Raw genomic sequence first — 25329 nt, forward strand, 5'->3', positions numbered from 1 at the left:
CGCTTCCAAAAAATTGCAGTTGAAAAATGAAATACGGAAGCAGAACTTCTTATCTGCCCTGAGCGCATTCTTAAAAGCAGACGTCATTCTGAGATCCTGAGCAGTTTTTTCAAATCGCGTGGTTCCTCCTGAAGCTGTGCACACAGTGTGGGTATGAGGATGTGTAAGCTTGGGTGTGCGTACAGTTGTGAATGCGTGCTGTTGTGTGCACGCGTGGTTGTGATTGTGCACGCGGTTGTGCATGCATGTGTGTGCGTGTGCTCGGGTAGTGACGAATGTTGTGCGTGCTTGTGGGTAGTGACGAGCGGTGTGCGTGTGTGCGCGGGTAGTGACGAGCGGTGTGCGTGTGTGCACGCGGGTAGTGATGAGCGTTGTGCGTGTGTGCGCGTGGGTAGTGACGAGCAGTAGCGGATCCAGGATTTTGGTTTGGGAGGGGCTTGACCCAGCTGAGGCTAGGCTTTATCAAGGCAAACACTAAAACAATAGTGGACCCAGATGCTTTTGGAGGGGGCTTGAGCCCCTTAGCCCCCCCTCTGGATCCGCTACTGGTGACGAGCGGTGTGCATGTGTGCGCGCGGGTAGTGACGAGCGCTGTGCGTGTGCCCGCGACGCAGGCCGGGCGTGCCGGCCGCGCAGTACACGCTGCAGGCGTTGTCTGAGGAGGACCGCAAGCAGTGGATGGACATCATGGACGGAAAGGAACCCGTAAGTGAGGATGCCTCCTCGCATGTGGTATGTAGCGCTTTTCCCCTTCCACCTGTCTCTTTCTCGCACCGACTGTTCTCGTTGCTCCACTCCTGTTACTTATTTCAAGTGCAGTAAGTCGTCGATTCAATTCAGACTCTGTCTTTAAAATACTTGAATCAATGCGCGGGTGCGCGGTAAAAAGGGGATATGTCAAAATTACTTAAATTAAGATATTAAACATTTAAAGTTCTTTCAAGTATGCAAGATCGGTAATTAATCATTCCAAAAGTTCAGTGCCATAGAATAACACACAAGGGTGCTAGACATAACCTATTCGGACCAATTTGTAGAGCTTGTTCTCCTTTATTTCATACCATAAATTTTTTTTTGCCAATATTTGACTTATCCCCTTATTCCCGCGCACCCGCGAATGGATACTTATTACTACCTACACAGTTATTTCAGTCCTCTAATTCATGAACATTTATTACTGAAGTCACCGAATTTTTAAGTTCTGTCATTTAATGGTCTCTTATTACTGCAGACATCCAATGGACACTTTTTTTTACTGAAGACACCATTATTTTAAGTCCTCGGTCTAAAGGCAACAGATTAATGCAGACAACCGTTAATACGTATAGGACCTGGAACTGCAAACACCATTATGCTCTGCCTATTATTTAACACAATGCCCGAAGGCTGATCCAGGCCTCCATGAAACTTCGAAATGTGACACCCAGTTTTTTTTTCTTTTCCACCAAATGATCATTGTTCACTTCACCAAACAAGTGTTGTTTAAACAGTACCTGCTAATCTGTAGGAAATAAATTATTGTGGTAATGTGTACAACCTTTCGTAATTATTATATAAATCCTTTTTCGGTAGTTAAATAAGAAAGGAAAATTAACCCATTCACATCTCTAGGCGGGCATGTATCCCCCCAAGAGACTTCCGAGGTGTGAGCTACGACGGTGTGTGCCATTCCAAAGAACCGCGTGAGGTCAGCAAAGGACTAGCCGCCACGACAGTAGTTTGGTCGACAAACTATTGCGATAAACTCTTTTGGGAAGTGCAACCTGTCTGTTGAACGAGGACTCACTGCATTTGACTTGCGATGTGTTAAAAGTACTGTATTCACCTGAATCCAAAATATCACCTCTTAATTCTGATCACAGAGGTATTAAAATATTTATATAAATATTTTTTTTTTAAATTTTAATCAGGAAACACTTTAAGTTATGGGATGAATAATATAGGACTAAAACAATTGGATTTTTTTTTTTTTTTGCACATTCTGCAGTGCCATATATATGTTTTTCAGCTACCCCGATTCAGTCTTGCAAAATCTGAAATATAAATTGGTTATATCATTGTCGCGAATTTCACTTCCGTGGAGGCGAATCTACATCCTTGTAACATCTGTGCCATTTTTGTATCCATCACCATCAGTTTATCATTCTCTGGGGTAAATAGTTGCCTGTTAAAAATGTGAGCATGTATGTCATCTAAAGCAGTGGTTCCCAATTTTTTTTTTTCGGCCAGGGATCCCTATGGTCGACTTTTCTTTCGGCGGAACCCAACTCCTTCAAAGGAAGTTGTTTGACAATAATTGTGCCTGTATTATATGACATTCGTCCTGACTCACGGGACCCCAGATTCTGCGGAACACCTTTTGGAAAACGCTGATCTAAAGAATCAAAAAACGTAATGAATTCAGGTGTATACATAAAACTTTTAATTTCATAGTCAATTTTGGAGTGGGCAGAGTCTGTTTTATTAACATTATTTATTATTTTATATCTAGTTTTTTTACACCTAATTATTCTGAATATAATGGAAATATGGAATTTTTCCTTGTTTGTCTATAGCTCTGCACATACTTTTAATCAGACTTGTACAAGTTACTTTTTAAAAGTAATTAAGTCATGTTGTGAAATTCCTAAGTTTATCTAGAGTTGTTTGTAGATGAAAAGTAACTTTGTAAAGTTGAGTTGCTCTGAAAAAAGTAACTTTTTTCTAGAAAATATGATATATCACCTTTTTATAATACAATAATTAACAATTTAAGAATATGGTGCGTCAAACCTAGAAACTAAAGTGAAAATTGCAGAATGTATGTATTAAAAAATTAGAAAAAAATTAAAACTTTATATACTTAAATGATCTGAAGTTTTTTACAAATCAACAATGGTGGAAACATCATAGACATATATATACTATGCTTTATAACGGTGCGCTTCATAATGCAATTTTTTCAAATTTCGAGCAGTAAACAAATACTTGTTATTTGCAAATATTTGTTTTTAAATGTAAAAGATGACTAAGAACTACAACTAATTAGTTGACAAATGATTTGTTTTCAACAGTAACATCTTTACTAAATTTTCTAGTAACGACTAATCTTGGGGTGATAGTAGTGACAGTATTAGTTATTTTTTTACTATAGAATTTTTTGAAATGGTTGTGGGAAAACTAAGATGTAAGTTTTTTTGTGTTTATTTATATTTGTCTAAAACTATGGTAGTGGTGATTTTAAAGTTTTGCTCCATTATAATTATCGTTATTTTTCTAATGCTGTAGTTTGAATTTTTAACATAACATTTTTTTTTATAAAGTAATACCTACCTTTTTTTGTTAGATAACCTGATTTTTTTTTCTGTAGAAAACTGTTTGATGAAATAATGTTCTTTTCAAGAAGTTTATATTAATATTATTATTATTTAGTATTTTTAAAGTTGACATAAAGATCAATTTCTGAAATGTTTCTCTCTTGAGTTACAACTGATGTGTTTTAAAATATTACCTGTCCTTGCACATTTTGTCAACGTTTTGTGTGCTGGAGTGAAATTTTTTTATTCATGCATTGTTTTAATGTTGGTAAAATAACTTATAATAGAATGCAGAAAAGTACGCTGAATTGGAGTTGAGTTCCTAGGCAATGTTTTTTTTTTTTTTTTTTTTTTTTTTTTGCAGAGGTTGGCTTCATGGGTGGTTGTAAAGAGAATTGGCTAGTTATTTCTGCTATACGTATTAATGTTTTTTACTGTGTGTGTTGCAATTGCATCTGCATGTAAAGGCATTAAAAGAGGAAGGAATAAGAACTGAATGATGCTATCTTGGTTTAAACAGTTGTTAGACCATAACAATTTTCTGTTTTCATAACTTCAAAAATTGACTTCTTTAAAGCTTAAGTATATAATTTAATGTAATCCCAAAAGTTAATAGGCACTGCCTGCTACAACTGTATTCCCTTGTGACGTCATTGGCATTTAGTTATTAGGGAATTTATTCATTTATTCATGTATCTGTTTGCCTCAATAGCAACATATTACAGTAAAACCCTGTAATAATGTCCCCGTCTTTGTAATGTTTTCCTGCTTATAACGTGATATTTTTGAAGTCCCAACATGTTCCCCATAAGAACAGTGTATTTCCAGTCTACTGATGTTTCACAAATATGCGTTTCCTGCTTATAACGTTTGATTTGTAAATTTCAAGATATTTAAAAAAAAAAATTGAAAAACCTCTTTGTATTTAATATTTCAATGGTATATATGTTCGCAGTTATGCGTTTTTTTGTCACCTTCGCCTTGGAAAGCAAAGTAATAACAAATCCTTCCATACCTTGACAATCTGGTGTGTTTTCAGATTTACGTATGTAACATTTTCGTTTGACAACCATTTTGCAATGGCTCAAAAAAAAAATTAATTGCTTATAGCGTTGAAATTATTTTAGTAGTAGATAGGAATCCCCAAAATAATAATGTTCAAATGGCGAAGAAATTGGACACAGGCATTTCCATGCTAAATGCTGTTTTGAATTGTGGGACAATTTTACAGAAATGTGACTTGTGTGTCTGCAAAAACAAAGAAAACAGAAGCTGTAAAAGAAAAATTGAAGGTTTGGTTTAAGCAAATTTGAGCATTGAGTGTACCTATCAATGGTTTTAGCATGAAATTTTGTTTATATAGTGTAGCTTGATGAGTTCATTGACAAGTGCTTCACTTGTGTTTCTTGCTTATAATGTATGTTACGTTTGCCCCTTTGAGATACATTATAACAGGGTTATACTGTATGCAGGGGTGCCCACAAGGGGGGGGGGTAACGACGCAGACTGCGTCATTAAAATTTCAGGGGAAGGGGGGGGGTGTTAAAAGACGAGAAAAATGTATATATTATTTACATACTTATAGCTTCTAATGTGAAAATACGTTTCTGGTGCTTTGATAGTTGAAAGGGATCTTGTAAATCAAATTGGCAACCCCGCACTTTCCTCAACAAAAGCAGTTTGGCATCTGTCGGTTCAGGATGGAAATATTACCTGATATGACCAAAATTATTATTAGAAAATCAGTTTTAATTAATGCAAAAAATGACAAAATATAATACTAAAAAAGTATAATATTATAAAATAATTGAATAAATCATTGAGAAAATTGCATAAAAAATTTCGGTTGGGGGGGGGGGGGGGGGTTGGCCATCATTAGGTTAGGGGGGGTGAGTCATAGTGTTTAGGGGGGTGGGCACCTCTGCTGTATGCCTTTGAATTTATTAAGGTGAGGTTTTGCTGTTGGGCTGTGTTCAGTGAGTGCAATATTTGCTTTCGCTTGTGTGTCGATGGAAGAGCCAGTTTTACTAATAAAATTTGCTAATGGCATATAAAGTTAAATGGCAGGGAGTGCAGGAATGTGTTCTTCCAGACGTACGCAGTACCTGGGAAAATATCGAAACCAGAAGAAAGGCCCTTGGATGATGTTGGAATCAGCTTTGTTAAAAGATGTATAGAAGTCTTGGAAAGTAGAGGTACGTATGTTTTGAGCTCTGTATTTTATGTTGACTTTACCCAGCGTGTGATTATATCATCTTATCAAAGGAATACAAGTGTGTTTATTTGCCCGTATAGATAGATTAATTTGACCTGTGTTTTGTTTTCTGGGGCCATTGTGGTTTTGAACGTCAGAGCAAGTCCATCCACAAACTATCTGCTAAAAACACACAGAGTGCAGAGAATTCACTAAGAAGGAAAACAATTCTATCCTTAAATTTGTTTTTGCAGTCCTAGATCTGAATACATTTCCGCATCCTCTATATCTTTATCTGAAACTAGTTTGGCCCATGAAAAATAATACTTATTGATGATAACGTGGATAATATGGTTTTGGGAACACTTCGTAAGGCAAGCAGTTAGAACGTTATTCTTAACAGAAAATAAACACTTTTACAACCTGCACTCTTTAATTTGGCATCCTTTTGATTCTGTACCATTTGCAGCACTGGTTAGTGTATTGACCTCGCTGTGGACAAGATGTTAATCCTTAGTAATACATATAAAAATAAAAAATATATAAAGTAGCTTGGCTTCTGGGTTGTAGCCGTGTCCTTGGCGGATGATTCACCGACGTTTCGGTCGACGTTGCAGTCTCGCCATCATCATGCCAGCAGTTACCCCAGTAGGTAACTGTTCCCTGATGATGGCGACTGCAATGTCGACCGAAACGTCGGTGAATTATCCGCCAAGGACACGGCTACAACCCAGAAGCCAAGCTTCTTCAGACAATGGCCGCGAAAGCCTACACACATTATTAAAAAAAAATGGGTGCGTGCACTTAGGTACTCACGTGAGAAGTTAAACTTCTTTGGCATCATTAAAAAATAGTTTTTAATTGCATGCAAAAATAGTGCGTGGACTCCCTCCGCGCGGAAGAAGTGAAACTTCGTAATGTGGAAATGAAAATAGGAAGGGGTAGAAATTGATTTTTAGTGAAATCATATTGTTGTATCAAATCAAACTAAAAAAATAAAGGAAATAAATTTGTAACGATTCATAGATTGATTTTCAGAGGGAGAGAGAGAGACCTATTGCATGTCTATAAAACAAACTTATTTATGAGAGCAGATTTTCATGAAATAAATCATGACATCATTCAATGATAAAAGCTGTTTATTTAATTAAGCGGACGGGTTCGACCCAAGGAGAAAATTGACGCGGCGAGACCTCGTGGACATAGAGAAATGCCACACACTCACAATTTGTGTCTATGAAACATATTTTTTTTCTGCAATTTAAATTGTAATATACAAAAAAGGGTATTGAAAATTGAAACAAATATGACGGTACTACAAACTGTCAGGATCTTTATTTTTTTATCTTACTCTCTACTTAGTTCCTTACAATAGCATTCACTCTCACTCTCTCTCTTTCTGTTCCCCCTCCCCAGGAGCGTTAGACGTTTAACGCAACCTTGTTGGAAGTCGCATTGGAAGTATAACTTCAAAAATGTATATTATTCGTGATACGGGGTGCGACTCGTGTGCGTCTCAGGTCTGGAGGAGCAGGGCCTGTACCGCGTGGCCGGGGTCTCCTCCAAAGTCACGAAGCTGGTGTCCATGGGGCTGGACCGCCGGAAGACGGACAGGCTGCCGATGCTGGACGACGCCTACGAGTGGGACAGCAAGACCATCACCAGCGCGCTCAAGACGTACCTGAGGAACCTGCCCGAGCCGCTCATGACGTACCGCTACCACAACGGCTTCATCGCCGCCGCGAGTGAGTGCCGCGACGCCTCAGGGCTCCGAAAACACAGATCTACTCAATCTACAATATCTTCTTTACGTATTTTCCCTCGAATATAAAATATTTAGAGGATTTCACTGACCCGTCCCTAGGAGAAACCCTTCGGAATACCCTCATCACGTCCACAGAGGGCAAGGCAGTATACAACTTGCGTTCAAAAAATTCACATTTCCCAAGGATTTTCCCGCATGTTAATTTAAAAAAAAAGTTCACGTCTCCTATTACTCCCGGTTGGACAGCCGCAACAATTTTAATATATGCACTTGAAAGAACCAACACGAAGCATGTATTTAACTAATGAGTAGAGACCGGAAAAATTTGCGGGTTCAATGGCCTCCACTATAGACTCCAATATCCTCTACACGCTCGAGCAAAATGCCAACTGTTCATTGGCTGCTGACTTGTGAGTCGTCTCGACCGGGTGGCCTTGTGATTCGACACTTCCATTTGACTTTGACAAATTGAATTTTTTGGACCTTGTGATTGGTCCTTGAGGTCACATAATTGACAGGAAAGAAAACAGAAATAACATTGAATTTAATCAGAGTTCTAACAACTCTGTAATATCTTAGTATGACTCATTCGTCATTCAGTTAATGTAATTTATTAAGCATCAAGTAAATCATGTAAATGGAATGGAATGGGAAAATTTGATTTTGCTTCATTTTAGGAGCTTGCTTTTTGTATAAGTAACTCATTCTCACATCTCTGACGTTTCTTAATTTTCAAACACACAAAAACTTGCAAATTTATTTTTATTCTGAACAGTTCTATCTTAGTCATGATTATTTACAAATTATTTATTGGAAAATTGCACCAAGTATCAGTGAAAATGGTATTATGACAAGAAAAAATATATTAGTTTTGTGTCATACCTCTTGACTAGTACACTATGTTTAAGAATAAACAGAATTTATAGAAACAAAAACTATAACACAGGAATCCCCGTGAAATCTATTATTTAATTATCACTTATTACCTTTGTAGTAACTTTGGGATTACAATGAACAAACTACATACCAATCTTTGTTTGGCCGTGTATGTGACCAGCCTCCATCCCGTAACTGTCTGACCGGACGTGCGTTGCCAACCTGGCAGCACACAATATACCACAAACCTTTTTTTTTGAAAGTTTGGATCTCCGCGTATTTGTCTATGTTGTTACTGTGGCCGGAAACCTCCTACCGCTGAGCGCTGACTGCTACGCTTTCTGGGTTTAAAAAAAAAATTGCATTTCCTTTTTCCCCGCAGCAAAAGAGCTGAAAAGAGCTGGAAGTGCTTCTTGTTGCAGGGCCGGTGCAAGGTTCAATTGGCGCCCTAGGCGAAAAACCTTAATGATCCCCCTGCCGGACACCACAAAAAAAAATTTCCTTGCCTCAAAATACATCACGTAAGCCTAAGATTTTGTCAACAATCAAATGTAAGCAGACTTGTATTGTTTTTTTTTTTTACCTTTTTTTTACTTATTACAAATCATAAACAGGTCACCGTGGACTTTAAATAATTACTTTTATCAATATAAAACATTCCAAACTGTTACCAAAAATCCATTTCCATCTAGTTTCAATAATCGTCAAACATATTATATCAGCTGTTGTGTGTCGTGCTGCGCCCGCCCCCAGCCACTTGGCTGCCCCGGGCCGTTGCCTGGTTCGCCTGTACGGACGCGCCGGCCCTGTCTTGTTGGTTGCAGAGCAGGAGACACAGTCCCTGAGGGTGAACGACGTCCACACGCTGGTGCACCGCTTGCCGCAGCAGAACAAGGAAGTGCTGGAGATGCTCATCAAGCACCTCAGGAAGTGAGCAAGCACCCCTTCTCCTCGCCCTCCGTCACCTCTTTGTTGGTCACTAGCCAGAGTTACCCTCGCTTCTCTCGGTCAGAGCCCAGCCAGCTCCCGTCGAACCGGGAACGGAAGTCCCTTTCGAAGGTCGAGGATCGTCTGGGACGTTCTAGAACATTTTTAGAACTTCTGAAGCATTTCAGAACCTCGTGGAAGATTTTTATAGCATTCTTGAACATTCTACAACATTCTTGAATATTTTATAACTTTATGAAAGTTCCTGTATCATTCTGGTACATTCCAGAACCTCATGGAAGATTTTTTATAGCACTCTTGAACATTCTACAACATTCCGTAACATTCTTGAATATTTTATAACCTTATGAAAGTTACTGTATCATTCTGGTACATTCCAGACCTCATGGAAGATTTTATAGCATTCTTGAACATTCTACAACATTCCATAACATTCTTGAATATTTTATAACCTTATGAAAGTTTCTGTATTGTTATGGTACATTCCAGAACCTCATGGAAGATTTTATAGCATTCGTGAACATTCAATAACATTCTTGATATCTTATAACCTTATAAAAGTTTCTGTATAATTCTGGTACATTCCAGAACCTCATGGAAGATTTTATAGCATTCTTGAACATTCTACAACATTCCATAACATTCTTGATATTTTAGAACTTTATGAAAGTTTCTGTATCATTCTGTTACATTCTACAACATTCTGGAACCTTCCAGAACATTCTCGGCCACTTCCGCACTCGATTCCCAGCTGCTTCACCGACTTCCCGTAAGAAGTCCTTCGGTGCGATGCCCTCTTTTGACGCCCGTATCTTCGGACCCAACCCCTGCTGTTCTAACCCGAAACATTCTCCGTGGGTGAGAGATGACAGGCTGCCATACCACAGAACCCCCTTGGGGTTTTGAAGGTGGGTTGGGGAGTTATAGCGGCACGTACTGACGAACCATGCTTATATTTCTTACATATGTATATTGAATTATCGACCAAGTGAAGCGAGGCCTGTGTCAAAGGTTTTTTGATTCATTTAATAAAAATTATGCATGTAGATTTCAAAATCAAATGCATTTCTTTAATTTCTGGCTTGAATCCAAAGAGAATAGTGTCCATAAGAATCATGATACTGCATGCCTTAAAGTGAAATAAAAAATAAAAAGCAGTTAAATGTATCTGAAATATATCTATTACTTCTTAAATTAAATTAGTTGCATTAACTTTGAAATTGTTGACAGAATATCTGCTTTTTATATTATTTTGTTAGTAGGTTGTTGATTGCATTGTAAATATAATTTATTACATTGGTAGAATTTCATTTGAAACTGTTTTCTTGATTTATTTTGATGCTAAGTAAGTTAGTACTTACATTAAAAACGGAATATCGCGAGGTCTCAGTTAAGGGTGAACTACTAGTTTATTAATTAATCTACAGTGGAGTCTCAATAACACCAAGCTTCTGTACATTCAGAGCCGACCTAAAGCACCATTACTGGCAAAGACTGTTCAAACATTTACATGAGGACCTAGAAAGTAATCTAACCACTTTCAAAAGCCTGAAGAAAATCAACCTTAAAGATGACATTTACTCTGACAAGTCATGGAGTGACGTGAAAGAAACTGCACTGAAGAAAAGCTGCAGAAACATTGCCCTGAAAAATGAAACCTCTTGGCCAACTTAAAAACAAGACGATACACAGAGTAGCAGGTTGTAGAAAATAAGGCGAATAGGAACTTAAATGAAAGATTTGTTTGTTAGGATGAGGTAGGTTAAGTTAGGTTAGCTACGTAATTAAAACAACAATAATTTCATAATTTCAATATCTTAAAAAAAAAACATTTTCTTTTTAATTATTATTTTATCTAATTTTTCAGAAGTTATTACATAATGTGAAAAAAAAAATTTAGTGGAATTCTATTTTCAATTCGTACAATTCAAATTCAATATTTGTGCTCAATTCAAACTAAAAAAAAAACTGATATTCGTGCAGACCTAATATTTACATTTTTTGGAAAGTAAACAATTTTTTTTCCTCCACAATTTTGTCCTGAAGTGTTAAACAAACATTTCCAAGAGCATTGTAGCTGGTGGCAAACACAAACATTCCCTTCAACCAGCTCAAACCCTTTTAACTTGCACTACACCCTTCAACATTCTCTAGTCCCTTAAACCTGCTCTAATTCTTTGTACCTCCTCTAACCTTCTACCTGTTCTAATTAGGGTTGTGCGAGAATGAGATTTAGGCCTCGAGAAAGAAAATATTTTTCTCGCGAGAAACGAGACGAGAATGAGAAATTTTTAAATAATCAAGATTTACTGTAGATATCACTTTCAAAATATATTGTTCTGCACATAAAAATGTTGTTTAACATATAGAATGTCAATTTAGTTGCCTGTGCACAATTGACATGCACCACACGTTATGTAAGCCTACACTAAATTATAAATAAACATTCACTCACTTAGGTAAAAGTCTAGTAGCTAACATGTTAATTGTGGTTCCGTTGACTTATCGCCACTTTTTGTGTAATACTGCCACTGATATGTCCACATCTTCCATTTTACCGTAAAATCAAAGTTTAATTCGACATCAAAGTTTACTTCTGTTAAACTTATATATTCCAGCAACACTTTTTTTTTTCCACTTTGTTACGCCTCAGTTAGAGATAAAGCAGTATTAGGAAATTATTCTCATATTCCTAATAACATTTTACAGGCGTCACATTATTTATTCATACTCGCAGAGTAACACGCGTAAACGGGAAACTCTGGTACTGTAATGAAAACAAAGAAATTGATACTAGGGAAGCTTTGGCGGGATTCATTACTCGTGACGTCTTACGACTGAGTGAAACAAAGGTGGAAAAGGAAATGGGATGAACATACTATTTATTCTGCCTTTTCAACGGGTTTGAACACACACATTCACGTAATTTTAAGTAATACAAGGGCGTGAATTTTTCTGCATGTTCAATCCATTCCTTTACATTCCAGTGCATTTAATAATCACATGACTTGCGCAGTCTTTTATTGGAATGAAATAAGAAACGGAACAGCGAAGCAGACTCGGTCTGGCAGCATAACCACCATTCCCTTTTGTTCGTTAAAAAGTAAATTTTGTATTTTGCCGTAATAATCAACATTTCAGTATGCTATTAAACATTACCGAACAAAATATTATGACTAAATGAAAGGTAATGCTTTAAATAACTTTACCGTAATAACGTGTATGTAAACAAAACCAGTTTTGTAGGTTAGGTTCAAACGTATTTTATTATGTATTACGCTTACGTAATTTAAAAATTAATTACGGCAGTTTTTCTTTCAGGATAAATTGGAATTTCATATGACAGTTTTTATTCACAGTTTCGGTTATTGATAAAGGTTTTGGATGGTTGACTATCGGCTAGTCTAATATCTCTTAATGATTACAACATGTTTGCTTTGTGTTCCGCCAAATCATTTTTCGTCCAAACAGGCAGGCGCGTTTGGTATTTTTAAAACATTTAAACTAAAATAATGGCAGTGTGTGTGTGTAATGTTCAACACATAAAAATACAACTATCAATACCAAATTGAGTTGTTACCGGTACATACCAAAAGAAATTCTCGTTTTTTTTCGAGAAATTATTTTTCTCGCTCGCTGTTCCAGAATGCAATATTTCTAGAAATTTTTCTCGAGGTTCGAGATCTCGCACAACACTAGTTCTAATCCCTTCTACCTTCTCTAACCCTTTTAACTTGCTCTACACCCTTCAACATTCTCTAGTCCCTTAAACCTGCTCTAATTCCTTCTACCTCCTCTAATCCCTTCAACTTGCGCCACACCCTTCAACATTCTCTAGTCCCTTAAACCTGCTCTAATTCCTTGTACCTCCTCTAACCTTCTACCTGTTCTAATCCCTTCTACCTTCTCTAACCCTTTTAACTTGCGCCACACCCTTCAACATTCTCTAGTCCCTTAAACCTGCTCTAATTCCTTGTACCTCCTCTAACCTTCTACCTGTTCTAATCCCTTCTACCTTCTCTAACCCTTTTAACTTGCGCCACACCCTTCAACATTCTCTAGTCCCTTAAACCTGCTCTAATTCCTTGTACCTCCTCTAACCTTCTACCTGTTCTAATCCCTTCTACCTTCTCTAACCCTTTTAACTTGCGCCACACCCTTCAACATTCTCTAGTCCCTTAAACCTGCTCTAATTCCTTGTACCTCCTCTAACCTTCTACCTGTTCTAATCCCTTCTACCTTCTCTAACCCTTTTAACTTGCGCTACACCCTTCAACATTCTCTAGTCCCTTAAACCTGCTCTAATTCCTTGTACCTCCTCTAACCTTCTACCTGTTCTAATCCCTTCTACCTTCTCTAACCCTTTTAACTTGCGCCACACCCTTCAACATTCTCTAGTCCCTTAAACCTGCTCTAATTCCTTGTACCTCCTCTAACCTTCTACCTGTTCTAATCCCTTCTACCTTCTCTAACCCTTTTAACTTGCGCCACACCCTTCAACATTCTCTAGTCCCTTAAACCTGCTCTAATTCCTTGTACCTCCTCTAACCTTCTACCTGTTCTAATCCCTTCTACCTTCTCTAACCCTTTTAACTTGCGCCACACCCTTCAACATTCTCTAGTCCCTTAAACCTGCTCTAATTCCTTCTACCTCCTCTAATCCCTTCAACTTGCGCCACACCCTTCAACATTCTCTAGTCCCTTAAACCTGCTCTAATTCCTTGTACCTCCTCTAACCTTCTACCTGTTCTAATTCCTTCTACCTCCTCTAATCCCTTCAACTTGCTCTACACCCTTCAACATTCTCTAGTCCCTTAAACCTGCTCTAATTCCTTGTACCTCCTCTAACCTTCTACCTGTTCTAATTCCTTCTACCTCCTCTAATCCCTTCAACTTGCTCTACACCCTTCAACATTCTCTAGTCCCTTAAACCTGCTCTAATTCCTTGTACCTCCTCTAACCTTCTACCTGTTCTAATCCCTTCTACCTTCTCTAACCCTTTCAACTTGCTCTACACCCTTCAACATTCTCTAGTCCCTTAAACCTGCTCTAATCCCTCCAACGCACTGTGAACCTGCTGTAATCACCTGAGCGTGCTCTGACCCACCTGGACCGTGTTGAAGCATCGTGACGAAGAGCGACAAGAACCTGATGACGGTGAGCAACCTGGGCGTGTGCTTCGGCCCGACGCTGCTGCGTCCCGAGGAGGAGACCGTCGCCGCCATCATGGACATCAAGTTCTGCAACATCGTGGTGGAGATCCTCATCGAGAACTACGACAAGGTGCGTGCATAGCCAGGATTTGTGTGTGTGTGTGTGTGGGGGGGGGGGGGTGTGTGTTAAGAACCATGCCCCCCCCCCCTTCCCGTATTAAAGTGGGGGGTCCGGGAGTCCTCCCCCGGGAACATTTGGATTTTAAGGTGTAAAATAGTGATATTTTAGCAGTTTCCAGGTACTTAAATTTAAATATTGTAATGGTAAAATTTTTTATTAATTTTAATATGAAATTTGTTGGAGTGATGAATAAGAAGTTAATTAAAGGTTGAACCCCTTAACTCCCCCCCCCCCCCCCCCCCCCCTGGCGTGCACCGCCCCGACATCCTTAAGAGCGTTGATCTGTCTTCAATTCGATAAGGGCCCTTGGCAGTCCTTCAATTTCACTACTTGATGTAAGTTTTTTGACATACGCCATTGCTAAGAACTTTTTCTGTTGAAGAAAACTAAAAAATAAAAAATAAAGAAATAAATAAATAAATAAAAATACCCAAAAAAGACAAAAAAAACACAAATTCTCTTTTTTGGGTATTTAAATTTATTTATTTCTTTAATTTTTCTTCAACAGAAAAAGTTCTTTGCAATGGTGTATGTCCAAAAACTTACATCAAGTCATGCACTCCCATTGCACAAATCTTTCAAAGATAATTTCAATTTCACTAAAAAAAATCCCCTCAATAAAGACGATAGTGGGCAAGTCATGGATGAACGATGGTTTTTTTGTTTCAGACTTAGCAGTAAACAACGCTTTGCACACACGCACTACCTAAAATTGGCAAAATTCATTTCACATGATTAGATTTTATATATAAAACAATTTTAATTTTTTTTTTTTTAATTTCTGTCTTACCTTTAAAAAAAAAGGTTTTTTACTATAAACTTGTAAAGTAACTGTAGTTTGAAATCAAATTAAATGTGAGGTCTATGAACTTCAGAAAGACACTGTGCTTGGGTTAGACATATATTCCAGCGATAATTGAGATATCAGTAAAATAAAAAAAATGAACAAAGTTTTTTTTTTGTTAATTTACATTTAAAATGTTTATTCTTGAGGTATTTTGTAATATTACAAATGGTTTTCAGTCTCTTGATAGTTGTGATTGCAATGAAGTAAAGGTGTCTGTGAAAACTCCTTAATTGTTGCTATGTCGGAAAATAGTGCAAGGTATGTAGTTATTGAGACCATGGTGTATTTTTTTTTTGCAATAATGTTTCAGTGTGAACGTATTTTCAGAACGTCCGTCATACAATTTCTGGCATTAGTGCTGTCCTTGTTTTAGTGTGCTCTGTTTACACCCAAAGATCACAAAACTTTTTTAACACAACTTTATATATAAACAAAACATTTAAATAGTATTTAATTTTTATTTTGAAGTAGACATAGCTGGAAGATGCAATCTTGGTTTCAAACATTTTGATATTTGGGCTAAACATAAGTAATCACGGTGCTTGTCTCCAGAAATTCCAATATTTTCAAGTAATAAGTCAGTATCTTTATAAAATTCTTTATTGAATGGATTATTGGTAAATATCAACAAAAAAAAGAAATTTACAGCATAAAATTTGTGCATAGAACATCATTGAAGCACAGCCTTAATATGCAGAAACGATGCCTACAGAACTGTAAACGGGTAAATAGAAAAGATGAAATCATACTTTTTTCATGTATATTAGATTTTTAAGTATCGGTTGGAAAACAAATTGCAATGTAAATCCAGATAATTGGTAATGTCAGCCGATAACAATACTTGAAACGATTGCATAGGGTCGTCGCTTGGTGGAACTAATGGTCGGATGAGAGGGAAAACGTGCTAGCCTAAAACGACGTCTCGTCAGGCAGCCACGCCGATGACGCCGCGCGGCACAGTGGCCGTCTGAGGAAACAGTATCAATGTTGCGTGTTAGCGTGTGAAAAGAAATTTGACTCGCATCAAAACAAAAAAACATAATATGTATAAAAAAATTACACTCGTATTTGAATAAATCATAACTGGACCTGAATAAGAAAAATAAGAAAAAATATCGGCACAAAATACAAAACAAAAAAAAAATGGTGTGAAAGGTGCAGGAAGGCTGAGGCCCGGCGAGTGGCCTCGTCATGCTCCCCGTTTTTCACTCGAGCCCTGGTCCCTGGTCCCAGGTCCGCGCATGAAGGGGGGGGCGGGGGATGAATTCTCAGGGCGTTGAGCGCTGTTGTTGCTCGGCAGATATTCCTGAACAAGCCTGCCAACGCGGAGGTGCCTCAGCGAGAGCTCGCCCCTGTGCAGACGGGCGCGGCACAGAACCACGCGCAGACCGCCACGGCCCACGTCTCGCACACCGCCAAGATCAACTACGTGCCCGGGCCGCAGCCGGTGCCACACGTGAGTTACTCTGCAGTCCTGCTGCTCCCGTCGGGGAAGTTACTCCGCAGACTCAACATCAAACACACACACAAAAGACCTATAAGCTCCCGTCGGGGAAGTACCTCCACAGACACAACATGAAACACACACACAAAAGACCTATAAGCTCCCGTCGGGGAAGTTACTCCGCAGACTCAACATCAAACACACACACAAAAGACCTATAAGCTCCCGTCGGGGAAGTACCTCCACAGACACAACATGAAACACACACACAAAAGACCTATAAGCTCCCGTCGGGGAAGTTACTCCACAGAGTCAACATCAAACACACACACAAAAGACCTATAAGCTCCCGTCGGGGAAGTTACTCCGCAGACTCAACATGAAACACACACACAAAAGACCTATAAGCTCCCGTCGGGGAAGTTACTCCACAGAGTCAACATCAAGCACACACACAAAAGACCTATAAGCTCCCGTCGGGGAAGTTACTCCACAGAGTCAACATCAAGCACACACACAAAAGACCTATAAGCTCCCGTCGGGGAAGTTACTCCACAGAGTCAACATCAAGCACACACACAAAAGATCTATAAGCTCCCGTCGGGGGAAGTTACTCCACAGATTCAACATCAAATACACACACAAAAGACCTATAAGCTCCCGTCGGGGAAGTTACTCCACAGAGTCAACATCAAACACACACACAAAAGACCTATAAGCTCCCGTCGGGGAAGTTACTCCACAGAGTCAACATCAAACACACACACAAAAGACCTATAAGCTCCCGTCGGGGAAGTTACTCCATTGAGTCAACATCAAACACACACACAAAAGACCTATAAGCTCCCGTCGGGGGAAGTTACTCCGCAGACTCAACATCAAGCACACACACAAAAGACCTATAAGCTCCCGTCGGGGGAAGTTACTTTACAGAATAAACATCAAACACACACACAAAAGACCTATAAGCTCCCGTCGGGGAAGTTACTCCACAGAGTCAACATCAAACACACACACAAAAGACCTATAAGCTCCCGTCGGGGAAGTTACTCCACAGAGTCAACATCAAGCACACACACAAAAGACCTATAAGCTCCCGTCGGGGAAGTTACTCCACAGAGTCAACATCAAGCACACACACAAAAGACCTATAAGCTCCCGTCGGGGGAAGTTAGTCCACAGATTCAACATCAAATACACACACAAAAGACCTATAAGCTCCCGTCGGGGGAAGTTACTTTACAAATTCAACATCAAACACACACACAAAAGACCTATAAGCTCCCGTCGGGGAAGTTACTCCACAGAGTCAACATCAAACACACACACAAAAGACCTATAAGCTCCTGTCGGGGAAGTTACTCCGCAGATTCAACATCAAACACACACACAAAAGACCTATAAGCTCCCGTCGGGGAAGTTACTCCACAGAGTGAACATCAAGCACACACACAAAAGACCTATAAGCTCCCGTCGGGGAAGTTACTCCACAGAGTCAACATCAAGCACACACACAAAAGACCTATAAGCTCCCGTCGGGGAAGTTACTCCGCAGATTCAACATCAAACACACACACTCAAAAGTGCTATAAGATCCCGTCGGGGAAGTTACTTTACAGATTTAACATCAAACACACACACAAAAGACCTATAAGCTCCCGTCGGGGAAGTTACTCCACAGAGTCAACATCAAGCACACACACAAAACACCTATAAGCTCCCGTCGGGGAAGTTACTCCACAGATTCAACATCAAACGCACACACTCAAAAGTGCTATAAGATCCCGTCGGGGAAGTTACTTTACAGATTTAACATCAAACACACACACAAAAGACCTATAAGCTCCCGTCGGGGAAGTTACTCCACAGAGTCAACATCAAACACACACACAAAACACCTATAAGCTCCCGTCGGGGAAGTTACTCCACAGAGTCAACATCAAGCACACACACAAAAGACCTATAAGCTCCCGTCGGGGAAGTTACTCCACAGAGTCAACATCAAGCACACACACAAAAGACCTATAAGCTCCCGTCGGGGAAGTTACTCCACAGATTCAACATCAAGCACACACACAAAAGATCTATAAGCTCCCGTCGGGGAAGTTACATTACAGATTCAACATCAAACACACACACAAAAGACCTATAAGCTCCCGTCGGGGAAGTTACTCCACAGAGTCAACATCAAACACACACACAAAAGACCTATAAGCTCCCGTCAGGGAAGTTACTCCACAGATTCAACATCAAATACACACACAAAAGACCTATAAGCTCCCGTCGGGGAAGTTACTTTACAGATTCAACATCAAACACACACACAAAAGACCTATAAGCTCCCGTCGGGGAAGTTACTCCACAGATTCAACATCAAACACACACACACAAAAGACCTATAAGCTCCCGTCGGGGAAGTTACTCCACAGATTCAACATCAAACACACACACAAAAGACCTATAAGCTCCCGTCGGGGAAGTTACTTTACAGATTCAACATCAAACACACACACAATAGAGCTATGATAATACCTAGTTTAGTTTTTTTTGCAAATTTTAAGAATTATCACAAACCTAAATAATTCAGTTAATAATTATTTTAATTAAGGTCGGAATTACAATAGCCCGTCGTCGCCTTCGTCAGTCACTTAAGATGGCCCGGAAAAATTTTGTCCGTCCGTCCGTCCGTCAAAAAACTTGGTAACTTCATACTTTTTCGCGTAAAGGACGAATGAAATTACAACCTCCAAGTGCATTTAGGTGTTTGCGTGTGACAAATCTTGTTACATTGGAAGATATTAAAGTTTGTTTAATTGTTTAGCTACTGCCTGAAATTCTTTCTTAATTTATGTTTGAACATATTTGTAAAGCTGTTTTTTTTTTTTTTACGAAAAATTTCCTGAGTCACAGAAATGTATTAATTATGCATGGTGACACTGGAAATGTGAAAATAAATACCAGAGTGAAAAAAATATTGAGTTTAATGAGTTGTGATTGTTTAACTAATATAGGTAATTACATAAAATAATTTTTCACCAAAATCTAAGTTTTCTCTCAGTTGTCAGCATTGAAATGGAAAAATACTATGACGGACGAGAGGAGTGTTGCAAAGAACTCCGCGGCTGATGGACGGATGTGAAGGGCTATCGTAATTCGGGCTTGACAGTCCAAAGTGGCAGGCAATGCCACCTGCTGATCATCATTTCTTTCCAAATCATTACCACTTAATTGGTTGTCTAGCACAGTGGAGTGCGAATTTCGATTATGGACCCCAAATGACATCAAATTTTTCTGGCGGGATTGCCAACATTTTTTTACGTCCGCTGTGAACTCCCGCCCGGTGTGCGCTGGGATGTGCTTGGATACATGGCTTCATGGTTTCATTTTTACTCCAATGTCCAATTTAAAGCCTGAGATTACAGCGTTGTAAGTTTTTATTTTCAAGGTTACTGTTTTCTCCCCGTGAAGATAGAATATAATCAAACAAGTTTTTTTTTTACAATAAATTGGGAAGATTGATTTAAATAATTATTTTGGATGTACGTCATTGCTAGTTTGCACTGTGTGCCATAGAGGAAATCAGAAGAACGAACAAAGAGAGATGAACACACAAACGCAGGGAGCAAGCCAAAATGAGGAGATGTCAAATGTTAAATGTAAAGACAGTACACATAGAATTTCGTGGAAGAAAAATTTTCTTTGTCCATTCTTTAGGTTTCCTCCAAGACATACAGTGTATGTCCAAAGTAATAATTTAAAGAAACATGTATGATAATAAAATGTTACTTGGTGCTTATTTCACCATAATTGTGTCATATTGACACATACATGATGTACTTTTATAATAAGACAATTTGTATTTTGTAATATGCACGTCTAGCACAAAACTGCCTGGAACAGTAAAAAATAAATCAACATGTGTTTTTTGTGTTTGAAAAATAACTGATGTCACGAGCATGAAAATGAGTTTTTATTAATTAAATACGCAAGATCAAACAAAGAATGAAAAAAAAAAAAAAATTCCAGGAGGCTACATACAGTTTGGTACAAACCATTCTAAATTAATTACATGCATTGAATTTAATAAATTAAAATATTATATAGTTCTGGCCTCTCCAGTAGTTATTTCATGCTTCAGTAAATTCATACATCCAAAATTAACACTTCATTCTAGCTGAAATGAAAGTGCGTAACTTAACGTCAAACTCCTTATTCAAATGCTTTTGATTTATCCCCGGTAACCATTTTGCGATGGTACCGTGTCTTCTCGCGTAATCGTCGACACATTTTATTCTAAAATCAAGTTTGAAAAGCAGGGGTGCGACGAATATGCGGAAAAAAAATTTTTTTTCCGTCAATTTATCAAGTAAGCGGTTTGACCGAATAAATATTAGATTTCTACTTTTATACGGAAAAGATACCTACACAAAGCCCTCGGCATCTACTGGCGGGACCAAAAACATCATGCGACGTTTACGCGAGAATTTTTTTTTTTATCCAGATTCTGACAGCCTAAAAAAAAAAAAATGGTTGCGACGATTACGCGCGTGCGACCGTCGTGCGATAGAACACGGTGGTCGCATTTGTGTGGTTTACGGTGTGTCAGCGTGCACTCGGTGATGCGGTGTGCGGTGGAGACACGCAGGGGGAACGGAAGTCCGGTCGGCAGGCGGTGACGAGGCTGTACGACGGCACCGGCGCGGGGGCGAACCGGGATCACGGCGACGGCAACGGCGTGGGCTACCTGCACGGCCACAAGGGCGCGCCGGCGGGCCACTGGGGCGCGGCCGGCACGGAGGGGGGGCTGCCCCCAGCGGCGGCGGGCTACGGGGCGTTCCTGGCCCACCCCAAGTACCGCGTCCCGCCCGCCTTCCTCCACGACAACCACGCCGGCCTCCCGGGTGAGTCGCACACGACACGCCGCGATTCCACGCGGAAACAGAACAAGCAACCGTGAGGCGATAACTGGGGGACGAGATTTTACGGTTTTATTTCTACATTAATTCACATTCATAATGTGTAAAAAAAAATTTTTTCGTTTGTTTGTATTCTTTTTTTTTTTTTTTTTTCCCCAACAACTATGAATATAAATATTTCTCGATACCTATTTCGAACAAAATAGTTCACATTTTGAATGATTCATAATTTCCTTTTTACAATAAAATAATTTTTGTAATGAGCGTGCTTGGGAAAGAATTACTCAGATAAATTGAAAATTATTTGGCCAATTTTTATGTCTTTGAAATATGTACCGACGTCATTATGTAGAAAGTGTTAACAGAGATACAATTTCAAACAAAATTGTTGGTGTGAATGTTTTTTTTTTTTTTTTTTAAGTGAAAACTTAATGTGTAAAGTGTTGCTCTCCCGGACTAAGGGTTTTCTTTATGTGGGTTTTTTTTTGTACCCGGAAGGTGTTTTTATTTGTGTTGGAAAATTTGGCGGAGTAAGATGTGGTGCAAGAGAATTTAGATTAAGAAGGTTGGTGTGGCCAGATGTGTTTTTTGTTTTGTGGAAAAGATATAACAATGGTGGTGGAGAGTGATGAGGAAGCTTGAGTTTGTGTTCCGTTGTGAATAAAAATAAAAATAAAGGTCTTTGGAGTTTAAAACCCGAGCATTTTGTTATTTGTGAGTGGTATCGTAAGAGCGACGAGATAACTAAAAAGGAGGAAAAGGAAAACGGCGTCAAGGAGCTGGTACTATGGCGATGCTAGGAATCGCAAATGTTTCTTTGTTCGCGTTTGCGGTCGGGCTGAAACAAAGAACACCACCAACCCAAGGCTCGACTTGAACGAACCCGAAGCATTACAATGGGAATGTTTGGATAGGAAATTCACGTATTCGTCATCGACATGGTCACGTGACGTGTTAACAATAACACTATATCTGTTCCTATTAGTATAACTTATTGCGCTTTTTAAATCTGAAGTAAACGATTACTGTGCAGTAAAAAGTGAGTTAAAATACATTGATATTCTCATAGATATATAGTTTGAATAACAAAGAAAATGGAATCTTTGTAGCAATATAACATAAAAATTAAGAGCATCATTATTTATTTTTTTTAATACCTGCAATTACTGTGCAATGCGTATTTTAAAGTAATTTAGGAGTTATTTTGCTAACGTGATAAAACAAATTTGTTGCGTGATAATATTTTCCGTAAAAATTGTTAAAAAGTCTCTGATTTTCTTACGTTACACAATTATATTTTAAAAAGTTAGTATTTCTTATTTCAAATTATATTTGTATTTTCTTCTATCATTTGAAGTTTAGGAAAAAATGTTGTTATTCCCTGTAAATATATAAGTATAATATTTTTTTTAGATCCTCAATTTATTGTGGAAAACTGAGTCTTTGTAGCAATATAACCTAAAAATTAAGATCATCATTATTTATTTCTTGTTTAATACCTACAATTACTATGCAATGCGTATTTTATAGTAATTTAGGAGTTATTTTACTAACGTGATAAAACAAATTTTTTGTGTGGTAATATTTTTTCGTAAAAATTGCAAAAACGTTTTCACTACTGTCGGCAGTCCTCATGACTGCTTTGAAATTTTTTATTTTAATAAATTTGTAAAAGGCCTACCAACTAACTTTTTCCTGTCTTACAAATTTCACTGACCAAAAACCTGCAATATTTCCACAAAAAAAACAACTAATGTAAATTTTTTGCGATACCTCCTAAACTTCTACTATAATCAAACCGATCTTACGGACTCTCCAATGTAATGCTTGTCTTATGGAATCCAGCCTCACATTCGAAACATACAACCATGCCAGAAAATACTTGGCACACCACAGAGCCCAAAAACAATTCACGTGATGGTTGGTGATTCAATATGAGTATTTGTCTGTTCCATTTTATTTCCCTGACATTCTCCCTCCTTTCCTTTCGCACTATCTTTCTCTCTTTCTGTACATACACATTCCTAAAATATTTCATCAGTTTTTTCCCCAGAATATTAGCACTTTTTTTGTGACGTGACGTCTAATAAATCGATGAATGCCTTCTGCACGCACGAAAAAGTGTCCCGTTACGCTCATTGTAAGCGCCGCATCTATCTCTCTTCCACTCGATTGGAACAACCATCGATTTGACTTTTTCTAGGCACATTAAACTTGAAACATTCCCATTCGTTTCCTACTTTTCCTATCATCGTCCTACCCTTAACAGATTAACACAGATTGGAAAATAGCAAACATGTATAAAAGTTATAGTAAAAATTATCTCTTCGTTAAAGTAATAAACATATTTGAATTAATGAGTGCAAATAAAAGTACATTTATCAATTAAATTGTAGATTTCATTTCACTCCTTCTTTGTATCCATACAAAATAGTGATAATTCAATAAAAATTATTCAATTTTATTCATAAAAGTATGCAATCATTTCATCAGTGTTTTGTTATGACGTCACGTTAAACTATCGTCCGTAAACCAACTTTACACACAACCAATTTTTCACATTAAACCCTGCTCTACCAATAGCAATAAAAAAAAATCTTTTCAGCAGGGTCGGACAGAGTGTTCGATCAGTGCAGCAATAGCAGTTCCAGTGAGTCTGTCTCTTCGCTGCCTTCCAAAGAATCGTCGAACCACAACAACTACGTCATATCTCCACAAAAGAACAAAAGAGGTGAGTTTTCGTCACTCATATTTGTACTACGTTAGCTTTTTATTTCATTTACATTTTGTTTTTTTTCGCCTAAAGGTAAAACAACTCTGAACTGTACATTAAGGTAGTTACTTTGTCAGCTTTGACAATATAGTCTCGTTCCATTTGTTCGTTGTTCCAGTTCTATGTTTAAGAGTACCGTTCCTCCCTCCTCTTCCTTTCGTTTTCATCCTTTACCTCCCTTCTCTCATTTGTGTTTTAATTAGTAGTGGGTCGATTCCCAATTTTCTTAAATCTCGTATTTTAATTGCAAATAGTACCTCAATTCTACCCTTTGAATCTGAATCTAGGTATCAAGAGTTAGTAAACAACTGAGTCGGGAATTACATTAACTTTTTTTAACAATCTCTCTAATAATAGTAAATGTAAAGTTAATTTGTTTTTCGTATTAGAACTGAAATATCTTCTATATTAATAACATCATTATTTTGTAACTCAGAAATGTTGTTTAAGCCTACGTAGGAATGTTATTCCCAAGCTATATTATGTAAACAATGTGATACATGAAATTTTTAAATTCAATTTTAGGTTGTTTGATCTGAAAATGTTATTCAACATTTATTTAAATGTACTCCAAATGTATTTAGACACATATTTTTACCGTAAATTAATTTTGACTGGAGCAGTGTCTTGATTAAAATGGTAGTCAGAAGGCACGTTTAACTGATTGTATTGGAAAAGGAATTATTTTGATTAACGTACACTCCTACGGAAAAAAAGTACTTGATTAGCGCTCTGTTTTCCTGGAACAAATTAAGAGTGTTGGATGTATTTAAGCGGAGAGTTTCACTTCTTACGCACATGGCAGTGTAACATTTTCCACCCCCGACTCACGTTTGTTCGGGAGCCATTGGTTGTTGCACGACTCCCCAACCAAAGGGATTTTCCAGCGGTTCAGTGGTTACCGAGAAATGGCTACACAAGAGTGTGTCACATCAC

The 25329-nt window shown here is 38.3% G+C and overlaps 1 protein-coding gene across 5 annotated transcripts in view; it reads left to right on the top strand.

Annotated features, from left to right (window-relative positions):
• The window catches only part of LOC134540940 (rho GTPase-activating protein Graf), a 189710-nt gene that overhangs the window by 152844 nt on the left and 11537 nt on the right, over nucleotides 1-25329 (top strand). For 3 of the 5 annotated variants that reach the window (XR_010076533.1, XM_063384021.1, XM_063384025.1), the window contains exons 11-18: nucleotides 615-732; nucleotides 5389-5491; nucleotides 7011-7235; nucleotides 8956-9061; nucleotides 14203-14362; nucleotides 16561-16716; nucleotides 21374-21605; nucleotides 24226-24351. Coding sequence is in view for 4 of the 5 variants with exons in the window: in XM_063384021.1 (XP_063240091.1) it covers nucleotides 615-732; nucleotides 5389-5491; nucleotides 7011-7235; nucleotides 8956-9061; nucleotides 14203-14362; nucleotides 16561-16716; nucleotides 21374-21605; nucleotides 24226-24351 (1226 nt within the window). In the remaining variant the exon portion in view is untranslated. The remainder of the gene's footprint in view (nucleotides 1-614; nucleotides 733-5388; nucleotides 5492-7010; nucleotides 7236-8955; nucleotides 9062-14202; nucleotides 14363-16560; nucleotides 16717-21373; nucleotides 21606-24225; nucleotides 24352-25329) is intronic. The other 2 variants (XM_063384024.1, XM_063384023.1) reach the window with 2 other exon arrangements.

This window comes from Bacillus rossius, chromosome 17 (assembly GCF_032445375.1).
Source record: "Bacillus rossius redtenbacheri isolate Brsri chromosome 17, Brsri_v3, whole genome shotgun sequence".
Lineage (NCBI taxonomy): Eukaryota > Metazoa > Arthropoda > Insecta > Phasmatodea > Bacillidae > Bacillus > Bacillus rossius.